Source organism: Buceros rhinoceros, unplaced genomic scaffold, assembly GCF_000710305.1.
Source record: "Buceros rhinoceros silvestris isolate BGI_N320 unplaced genomic scaffold, ASM71030v1 scaffold1576, whole genome shotgun sequence".
NCBI lineage: Eukaryota > Metazoa > Chordata > Aves > Bucerotiformes > Bucerotidae > Buceros > Buceros rhinoceros.
This window is the reverse complement of record NW_010415599.1, coordinates 118556-130044: the sequence shown is the minus strand read 5'-3', so window position 1 is coordinate 130044 and position 11489 is coordinate 118556. Positions and strand designations below refer to the sequence as shown.

Here is an 11489-nt window from a genome sequence, read left to right as displayed (position 1 = left end):
TACCGTAGCTTCCCTTCTCGCCTCGTAAATCCTCCCAGCCTGAACTAGCTGTACATCACCTTCCATGAACACAGGCATCGCCCCAGCTTGGCTTCTTGCCTACTTACCCAAGAGACCACAAAGGAGCCCTGCATCCTGGACCAACCTCAGCTTGCACGTTAGTTAAGAAGGAACCAAAACCAGGGGCTTCACGGGGCTGTATCTCTGGGATTTGCAACCTAGATTGTCTTGAAACAAAGCCCTTAGTGTCCCAGGCTCTGGGTTAGCCCCATGGAGCTTTGAGGAACTGGGTGCTTTGAGACCATGCAAACTGAACGACGTGCGTTCCCGAGCTCCCACTGCATCTATGTAGGGATCTGCAGCTGAGGTGTCCAGCAGAGCTGGAGAGAACCAGCACATCACCTAAGGGGCTGGAAGTCTAGGCAGAGCTGTAGGAAACAAAGGTTTTCAGCATGTGCAGGCTGAACTCAGAGAATATCCAAGAGGTTTTTAGGACTCCCTGGTTTTCTGTTCTGGAGTTGAGCTCTGAGATCACCAGCTGAGCCTGCTAGTGGCCTGCAAGCTCGGGGAGTCCACATCTGATTTATTTAAAGTACTTCCACTGCAAAGCTTAGTTAATGTTAAACTTTTATCCCCCTCCCCCCTTTTCACAAAACAGTTAAAAATTAAAACAGAAAAATTTCTGAAATAAAATATTCCAGAAGTACTTCCAGAAATTGGCAAAGATGTTTACTGGTATGTTTGTTGTGTCTAGCATCTAACAGCAGCATTACCGGTAATACCTCTCTGAGAGAGGCTCAGGTAGAATAAACTCTGCCAGTGTTTGTTCTCATGGTCTGGCAATGGAACAAACCCACTGCGCTGCAAAGATGGGGACTAAAGCCTTACACAGGAAACTCTGTAACACAGAACAAAATCAAGATGATAAAAGATTCAGGATAGACCTTTGTTGTCTGTAACACAGGTATACCCATGTGCACAACAAATACATCTTCTGGTTCTCCTCCTTCACAGCACCTCAGCACCTGACTGAGTAATTACCTGATGGTAGTTAGGAGTAGAGGATTCTCGCAAAGGGGTCATACTATATTTTAATGCAATGTTTTGATTTTTTTCACTGTGGAAACTAGCCTTTACAAGCAATGTGCGTGTAGATGTAGATGTATTGAGACTGAAAATACGACTAGTGGGGCTAATGCTCTGGTACAGAATACATTACTACAACACTCGAGATTGTGTCGCAGCAGCTGGGCCAGTTTCAAGTCCTGTGCTTTTACCACTTACCATGACGACCCCTCCAGACTGCTCTGCAGTGCACATGCTCATTATGGGCGCCATGCCGATGGTGGTCCCTTGGAAATACACCCCACTGCAGGAAGGTGGGAAAGGAAAAGAAGAATTACAGAATCACCATCCAGTGCCAAGATACCACCCTATTCTTTTCAGTCTTTTTTTTCTGCCAATGTCAAACAAAGGTCCCGTTTCAAATGTCTCCGCTCCAGACATTTGCAGGTTTAAAACAATGAAAAGCACAGACTAGTCATGCAGACAATGACGACACCTCTGCTACGAGAAAGATCCGTTTGATCACCGTCCTTTGGGTTTACTGCTGTAACAGGACCCTTCTTTCCTTTCTTTTTATCCTGACTGAAGTTGGGAACAGAAATACAAACATAAAAATAGTGTCTCTAGCTCAAAGAAGGGTTCTTTTAAAGCAGTGGGAAGTTTATAGGCTACTTGTTACAACCTACAGCCTCGAACGTAAATGTTCCAAACTAAGCATTATTATACGCAGAGAGTAATCAATCAAATATCGAGTGGAAGGGCTCACTCTGTTCATACACAGATAATGTAAGAATATCTACATAATGAGTAAAGAACTCCCTTTAATTACTAAGACATAGTGTATATATATATACACACACTGTACTTCATACTATACTAAGGATAGTATAAAGAATAGTTTATTGCTCAAAATGTTACCAGTTCAAGCAAACAATACCAGTTCAAGAAAGGGGTGTTTCTCTTACGGGTTTTTTTTAAGAGTGCTTTTACTTTGAGCACGTTCACTCAGCCGCTTTAATCCAGGAAACATAAAATATGTGTATGACTGAATTTTTAAGCCAGAAATGTAAATGTATTATCCAATTTTGACTGCGTTTTGAAGTTTACTGAGATCCTATAGAGCTTCACATAATGCCCCCTTAGCTCTGTTCTTGGGGTGAGGGCAGGGCTGAGCTTCTCAGTAACAATTTAGACTGAGACCAGCTTAAACCACTTGTAAATTCATACCCTAAGTATTTACCAGCTTGCCACACCTTACACTTCTACAGGAGTTACATTCAGGAGAGGCCTCCGAGTAACAGAGCTATTGCAGAGCTGTGGCAGGAAATTCATCGAAGCATCTGCTGAAGGGCCCTGCAAAGTGCTTTAATGTTTGATGTTTTCAGAGGGGAAGGACAAACCCTCAGGAGCACAGATGTTCCTCCCAACAGTTTAGCAGCTGGTGAAGAGTTTGGTACAGTATTCCCAAACCACTGGAATCCTGGCCAATAAATATACCTTATCAGCTGTGCATTGTCATGGGGTTTACGAGGTAGTAGTTTCAGCTTTCTCCAGTCCAGGAACTCATGGAGGCTGGTGAAAGGGTCTTGAGAAATAGAGCATTTATCCATGTCGTTCCATACTTCCACTCCGACCAGGGCTACTCGAATGTTTAGTGGCCTATAGAACTAATGAGAAGAGAAAAATAGAAACTAAATCCCATTTTAGACCACACTGTATTAGAATATTTCAACAGAAAGATAGTGTTTGTGTGAACCTTTCTCACAGAGTCTTAAATGGTCTCTTCTGCAGGACAAAAGTGAACATCCGACGGGACTCAGACAAAATACTGCCATACCTTACAGAAAACAGTTCTCACCTGACCAAATGCCCATCAGGCATTCAAACGCTGCTCCCCTATGTCCCACCTGAGTTTGGTATCTTCCTTCAAGAGGAAAAGCTGCAACTACCTTCACACGTCCTTCACTTGTGGACAAACTTGTTGCCATGGCAGATGACCCCATGGCTGCCCTCCCTCACTACACCAGCACAGTTCAAGAGGCAGAGGAGGCTGAGCTGTACCATGGCTGTGGTTCAAAAGAGTAGCTGAAAATGCAGCCAGTCATCGGGTTCTTGCTCACAGCGGATAAAAACGTGATTTTAGCACTATAGGCCTCATACACTGTTATCCCACCAGTAAACGCCACAGCTGCTACAAGAGGGGAGCGGGAGCAGCATTAGCAACGGAGCAGAGATAACAACTCTAATGTGAGACTAACGTGAAGAAGGATTCAAGAATCGATCAAGCCCAGATTTGGCTGACAGTCTGAGAAAAGCACCCACTAGATCTTAGTCTTGTTTATATGCATTACAGTCATTTGGATAACATTGGCATTTGCCGAGCATAAATTAAGCATGAAACCTAAATATATTATAGCATGCAAAATTAATTTTGAGCAGGTAACATATAAACACCTGTCTTCCAGTAATAAGTCAGCAAGACAATTATGGAAGAGGTGGAGGTGTCTTTAGCAGCTTGTTTTTAATCAAGAATGCTTCTCCTTGAGTTATTGCCCTTGAGGTACCACTTGATTAGTTCTCAGCTAAATGAAGACTCCCTCAGTTATAATTTCACTACTGGACTTCTAATTTTTTTTCTGGCCATACAGCACAACAAAAATAATTTTGTTCAAAAAAACACTTTCGAGGACTCTCAGCATTTATTGTTTATTATCAAGAAATTACTTCAAACACAAGAAGTCCAATGTACGTCTCTTTCTTGTTGTTCTCACTCAGCCATCAGCTTCTGCTTCCTTAAACACTGCATGTTTTTAACCCTGCCATCTTCCTTGGGCTATGTGTCTTATTGACTGTGTCTTCACAGGCCCTTTGTTGGCCTTACAATTGGACCATCTCTTGCTGCTGCAAAGGACTTTGTTCTCCAAATCCCTCCTCAAAATAATCCTTTTTCTGTGGGGTGTTCCATATGTGCTTATCCCCACACTCTTCCCAGGCTAATGAAATCCTAGGGGTGAATGGTACATCTCCTCAGGAATGGTACATCTCCTTAGGAGTTGTGCTTCCACAGATCTGTGCACATGTAGCAGGGCAGAGCTCATGGTTTAGTGTCTTGAAGGGCATACGGAAGGTTTAAGTTTACTTTTCTGGTTTTACTGGTTGGAGAGAAGCGTTGCTCTGAAATCCCGGAGTATTAGGAAAGCAGCAGGGTTAGCTCCTTGGGAAGATGGGTGGATAAGGAGGTGTGGCAAAGGTTGTGAAAATTGCTGATGTGAGCATGGAGGCTTTCTTAATCTACTAGTAGAAGAAACATAGATTTCACAGCAAAGTCCTTCATGAAGTATAGTAAACATGGAGAAAGTGAAACAATGCTCATGTTCTTACCTTATCGACATAGTTTGCAATTTCTATCAGCCTCTGCTTAATTTTTTCCACATCCTTGCCTTGTCTCTGAAACTTGGAATGTAAAGGATCAATGTACCAGGGCACAAATACCACAGATTACCCTCCCAGCAGCCACCTTACTCCTCCCATTGTTGGTGATATCTGGGAATTACACAGTGCAATGAAATGCTGTTAGCAGACTCCTATTGGCTTCATGGGACCATGGTCTGCCTCAGAATAAACGCAGACTATGGGATAGGATTTTAGTTCTCATGGAAATACTTTAAATCCCTAAATCTTACATATGGATCTTTCACACTGACGCTTTGTGAAAAAGGAACAGCTCTTCTCTTTGCTGTTTCAGCTCTTGCAGCAGAATTATTGGAATTCCCTAACTAGCACTGTTCAAGGACAGCAAGAGAAAGATGTAAGTAGCAAAATAATTCAAGTCAAGATTTAGATCTCTGGCTACCTTTCAACTCACTGAAACGTTGCTACAGCCGGTCCTGGTTACTCACTTGGAGCTCTCTTTGCAGACCGTCAGGAAGACAGTCCTGCTTATGTAATATCTTGGTAAAGCGCTGCTTCAAAAGCACTGCAGGATCTTCCCAGGTCCCAAACAGTGACGGTCCCGCCAAGGACAGTCAGTGGCATCGAAGACTTAACTAGCTCGAGGAGATGCCAGGCAGTGAATTCGTGTTTGCCTCTTTAAATACTGCCAGATACCCCAGTTATTTGAGAGCCCAGTTCCCTATGAAGCACTGCATGAGTGTTTCTCCTTGGCCATCAGTGTTGTCCTACCTCAGCAGTGCCTTCCATTGCTCAGCCCACTAGGGAAGAAGCTTTGTTTTTGAAAACCATCACCCTCCCGTCAGAAGCACATTGCTTGCAATGCCATGGTAGCTGAACCGAGCTGCCCGTTTCCCACCATGCTTCCCATCCCTTGGTAGTTTCAAGTTTCTTACCTCACGATTATCTGCCACAATAACAAGCTCCACATACTTTGTTGTCTTCAGAGTCTCCCTCTTGTACTGCAAAAAAAGATGAAAATAGTGTTTTGGTTTTGCAGTAAGGGACCCTTGGATCCAGCTCTGCCTCAGTCCGACGAAGTGCTTGCAAGAGGAGACACACAACTTCTCAGACTTCCAAAGATTTCACTACATACAAATGTTTGTTGTATTCCTTCTCCTCATGAAAGTTTCGCTTTTATCTACTACAACAGAAATAGTCTATGTGGTACTTATAAAAAAAACATCCCAGGATTTGATCACAGCAAGCAGGAAAGTGGTGCAAAGTCTCTCTCAACCTTTCAGCTTTCTGCAGTTGAAATGTTTGAGTTATCTTTCCTCGCAGGAGAATATCATCTCTAGCAGAAAGACCTTTGCTATTGCCAAGGCACATTTAAAGAAATGATGAGATGACTTTTAGCAAACATTTCACACAATAGACAAACTAGCTACTAAGAAAAATGAGAGAAAAAGGGATATCGAGCAAAGCAGACAAGAGATTGCATGGTCAACTGATAAATTACGTAGGAAGAGAAACCAAAGAACAAAAACTGCAGAAAAAAAACCCAGAATGAACTGTCAGCATCTGAGGAAGCAAACTAATACTCTAAAAACGGAAGGGATACATTTAATTTGGTGTCTGTGTATTCATATAAAACACTACTTGCAGCTCTAAATGCAGGTCTAAAAGAATCATAGTGCTTAGCTGCAAAGAGGAGAAACTGGAATGATTTTGTAACAGTATTAATCATAGCACAGCTCCTCTGCTACCCTAAATTGCAGTGACCTATTAATGCCTGTGAAAGTTCTGTGATTTACAGCAGCCGAGCATCAATCTAGACTATCATTCCTCCCTTGTTTCTGGCATAAGGCAGTTAGGGAAAAGAGGTCTCAGCAGTATATCTGATCTTCGTGCCAGAACTTAAGGAGCTTAAGCAGATGTCTGACCTACTAATGACCATGGTGTCTTGAACTAAACCAATGCTCTATAACCTAAAACATGACTAAAGCTTTCCAAAGCAAACTGTTCCAAGGCAAACTGTGTGATCCCCTAAGCTAAGGCCATGCTGAACCTCACCTTCCGGCCAAATTTCACAAAGTTTTCTTCACATTACCCAAGTATTCCTCTTTGTTTTCTGCAGACTGATGATTGTGAAGGCTTGCAAGAAGCACTGCGTTTAGAGGAACGTGGCAGATGTAACCTTTAGCAACTCTTGACTTTCAAACTCATGTTTAATAGTGTTACATAGTCTTCGAAATACAACAACTGGAAAATAGTTAAGCTCCATTTGGACAGTGTTTATGAACTGAGAAAGCAGTAAAAGCTACCGTTAATGAACTCAGCATCAACGATAAACCCTTCACAGGATTACACTTCTAAGGGGTCTGGAAAATGAGCTCAGGTAGATAGTCTTGCAGCTTATCCCGGTATTGGGGTTCTCTGTCACCTTCTTGTGCTCTACTGGAGTCAGTGGTCACCACCATGGGGTCATAGGGTGTGCACAGACTTGGTGCACATGCCCACGCCTGGTCTGCCACACAGCAGTGCCTGGTGATACGCTGGCTGGAAAGCAGGACACCAAGGAGCCAGCAGGGCCCCTCCTGCTGCTCCTGGAACAGCAGCAGACACAGTGCAAGGCCTGCCATGTCTCAGTAGACTTCAGCGGAACCTGCAGTGCTCTGGCAGAGCTCAATTTACCTCCCTGCAAAACATATCAGACATGAGTCAGATGCCACATAAGGCAAATGACTCTGTGGGTGGTGGTGTTTGTGATGGAATCGATCTCTCAGACACTGAAAGTCTAGCATAAACCTGAAATTTATTATGTGGTCCTGCTCAGAGATGTACCCCAAGATGCCTCTAGCCTTCTTGTAAAGGAAGAGTAAAAGATGAGACATGAAAATCCAGGTACAAAGATGTAAGAGGAGCTTTGTTATGTCAGTCAGTTTAAAACATTTACTTTTTATTGAGAGTAAAACCGTTTGTACTGGAGAGACTTAGCCCGAGAGAAACTGGCAAGCAGGATATAATCATGTAAGCCTCTGGTGACCGGCTTGCATAACAAATCCATTCCCGTGATTTGCCCAAAGGCTATGTGCATTCCTTGGATACACCATTTATTTATAAAATATACCCAATTATGATTTCTTTCAGCTTGCTTTCTGCGGCCAACTGCATCAGTGCACAATCCATTGCCTAAGTTAATTCCCCAGAATTAAAATGAAAAGTCAACAATACAGCCATGATAGATATATATGATGGGACACAATGTGCTTTGTTCCACTGACCGTTGTCTTTCTCCTCTGCTCCTTCCACACCTGATCCTATCACAAAACTTCTATCCTGCACCTCTGTGGCCCTTCCTCATACTCCCCTGGGACTTGGCACGGCTTGGATTCAGGCTGCAGTATCGCATCCTCTGTCTTTCTCCAAGGTCCGCTTGCTCCAAATGACTCACCAGCCTGATCTGTGGTCCACCAGCACCACCAAAATGACTTTTGGTTTTGAGGCCACAGAGAAAAAGCCAGACTGCATGGGCTGTCTTCCATCAGGCTTGCTTTCTGTAGGATCCTATCTCAATGGAGCTCAACTGGAAAACACACTGCCTGCTGCAGTTTGAGGGTCCACTGAGCTATGGAATGACCCAATATTCATAGAGACCCTGCTCCAACAGGGCAAAACGTATCTGCACACATCTGCCACGTGACCTGACTTGCTCTACTAGATCTCGTGTTTGGATCTGGGAAGCTGAGTCCACTGTTTGTCTCACCATATATTCAAATCCAGCCCAAAGGCTAGCCTAACTTTGTGGTATATTGACCTCACATTTCAGCTCTGCTCACTAAGAATTCAGTGTAGGTAGCTGACTGAAGGGTCAGGGAGAAAAAAAAAAACAACCTACCAAAAAATCTCCCCCTGCAACTGCCAAGACATCAAGAATTTTCATCCTGCCCTGAACCTCAGACTAGTTTTCTGCTCTCTTCTGTCACCCTGTGTAATTTCAAGCAGCCTTACGTCTCTGTACTTTGCAGGTCATCTTTATTCACTATGTCCTGCCAGTCTGCTCAGCTGATGGCAACACTGAACTGTGAAAACTCACTCCACACATCACATCTGACAGCTTGCAGAATTTGGACATTAGAAACGCATCCAACATACTCATTATATGTATTGTACCTATCCATATGATGTGACTTTTGACAGGTTTTATAATTATGTCCAGTGAGCCATAGCAAATACATTTTTCAGATATTTAAGGCGAATTCTGGCATGTGGTTGAAGCCATCAAGAAAATGTGAGCACCATGAGGGTAATAGTAAAATTGCTTTGATTGTCCCAGCCAGTTGTCTGCAATGTTTTATTTCTGGTTCCTAGTGTTACGAAGATTACTTTGGTAGTCTAAAGTCACAAAGACTTGGGGGAAAACTTAACCAAGTTGTGAATGTACATTTCCAATGCTTTCAACCTACACATGTTTTTAGAAACAGGCGTCGCCCATGAAGTGGTACAAGCCAAGGCTAATGCATTAGATGTAATATTTAATATCCCTAAAATGTAAAATACCTTAATTCCGCTACATAAATAATATCTAGGGATGCAATGAATGTGATGCAGAGGTTTAGTAGCACATGCAAGTATAAATCCTGAAACGTGACATTTAATAGATGCTGAGGGAAGATTTATATCACTGTATAATTTCTGAACACCTAAACCAGTCTTTTCGACAATCCTCATCCAATGTACAGATGAACTTATTACAGTATTTCCTCTTCCTGGTTTTTAGCTCATTTAATTTTCAATGGTTTCCATTACCTAAATGCATTTCACATTAAGTGCATTTCTTCCTACATAAAAACTACAATAATAGATCTGTAAAATTATATGGTGAAAATTTGTTTTGCCTGCATAAGGTGCTTTCCTTCTAGAATGTAAATGTTCAAACCCTGGTGTTAGCAAAGCTATCGTGTTCTCTTCCATCTTGGGTGGGTGAGAACTTTTCCAGACCTTGCTCTGTGTTCTTATGGGGTCTTAAGTTCTGTCTGTGATCAAACACGACCCAAAATATGTTACCATGATATGAAACGATAAACTTTTCTGCGCCATCTTATTACCAAAAAGAAAGAGCAAGTTATGTATGAAGGACCAAGAAAAAGTAATAACGTTTTAGCAAATCATCCAAGTGTATGCTGAATTTTAAGCACATGGTGTCAGCAGAAGTTGACTATATGTTTAATGCCTGCTCGGTAGGGACTCTTTGGAACAAAGAGTTATGGTAGCAGTAATCTGGAAGTGCTACCAGAGACATACTCATCAAGCACAAACATAACAGTGTGTTATCCACTTACCCGGCCAGCCTGAGACTGGCGGGATGTGTCATTGCCATCAGCTCTCACAGCAGAGATGTCCAGCTGGTGGCCGCAAGATCCTGGGGCTAGTTTCAAATTCTCTGCTCGGTAAATCTTGTGTTCACTTGTAGCCTCTCCTAATGGCTCCAGGATGTAGCTCTTGTTTTCAAATGCAATAATTCCCCTGTTACAGAAGAGAACAGAGTGCGTGGTTTTCAAGAGTTAACGTATGTTTGTCTACGTCAAAGTTACCGCAGGTGTTAATAATGATGGAGTATGTAAAAGCAAAACGCTGATTTACAATGTCAAGGTCGAGTGGAGCAGGAAACACCGACGCTGTATATTTGTCAGTGCCCCACACTTTAAAAGAAGCAATGGCTCAAAGAAAATTTTCCTCTTCTGAAGTGCTGTGCTGTAGAGCAGAATTATATTTGTGTTTTATGTGTTTTCCCCTCTCCCAGTGATGCATTGCCACTGCTGAGCGGAGTCACGATGCGTGTGCTTCAGAGGACCCGTGGCAAACGGTAATGAACAAAAGTGTGGTGAAATGCTTCTGTAAGAAAAGGTACAGGCTGAAAGTATTCTTTATGATCTGCAGTGTGCATTACACCTTTTGAACCAAACGCTGATGCAGGCATCAATCCTGCCAGATGAAAGAGGCATTGTCGTGTCAAAATGGATTGTTAAGGATGGCACAGTGGGGCAGCAGAATGGAGCTCAGGTATATTAACGAGTGGATTCCTGTTTAACTCATTTTACTACCCAAAATGATAATTTTTGCAGACACACCATCTGCTCTCTGAGGATCTCAAAGATTTTCCAGCCATGACTGGAAGTACCTCTGTTGCACTACTTTACACAACAGTATGCAAAGAGGAAAGAGGGGTTTGGGAAAAGATACGCCACCTTGCCCCAAGAAAGCTGTGGAAGAACCTAGAACATGTAGCCAATTCTGGGCTTCATGTGATGCTTCCTAACAAAAAACCTTTCTGCCTTTATACTCCAGACAAGTAAGCAAATAAAAGCCATGCTCAGGGTCTTGTGCTGGGTCCTGCCCAATTATTCTGCAGCTGCTACAGGAAAACAAAGGTTACGAAATGTTGAATAACCTTCCGGTTCCTTCAGCTGAGGAAGCTGCTGGCACGAGGCTGCTCTTTCAGCTCAGCACGGGAAATGCAGGCAGGATGGTATGGTTGTCCATGGTCTCTTTGTGTGCTGGAATAGGATTTCTGGTACTATACGGCATAAAGTAGGATCTCTCCAGCAATACTGCTGGAATTAGTAACTGTAGCTGCAACCATAGGACCACAGCTCTACCATCAGGACTGGCACAGCATAAGAAAGCATACAGGAGGTTTACAGACAGGGCTCAGGTAGAAATTACTGTAAGAGAAAGGAATTTAATATTCTGTGCCTGACTTGCAACTTGTAATCTGAGCACATACTGCCAACCACACCGAAGGGTCCTAGGTAAGTCCTACATGGAGCAGGACATCAGCTTTGGCTGGGTAACTGTGGGACCGGAGAAAGGCACCCTTTAAAGCCCATTTCTCTTTTCTAAACTGGAGATAAGCATTTGCTTATGGGCTGTTGTAAGCACTCATCAATTAGATGCTACACTGAGTAGTGCGCTGCATTACTAATCTCTTCCTTGTCTTTAAATTATGAGGGTATTAATCCCTAATGCCC

General features: G+C 42.9%; 1 protein-coding gene across 1 annotated transcript in view; it reads right to left on the bottom strand.

The window, feature by feature from the left end:
* Nucleotides 1-11489, bottom strand: part of LOC104494596 (disintegrin and metalloproteinase domain-containing protein 12-like) — a gene marked incomplete at both ends in the record, with an annotated part of 137482 nt that overhangs the window by 24134 nt on the left and 101859 nt on the right. Inside the window, 5 exons of the mRNA XM_010137459.1 lie at nt 1285-1369; nt 2563-2732; nt 4447-4518; nt 5412-5477; nt 9801-9984. Coding sequence (XP_010135761.1) covers nt 1285-1369; nt 2563-2732; nt 4447-4518; nt 5412-5477; nt 9801-9984 — 577 coding nt within the window. The remainder of the gene's footprint in view (nt 1-1284; nt 1370-2562; nt 2733-4446; nt 4519-5411; nt 5478-9800; nt 9985-11489) is intronic.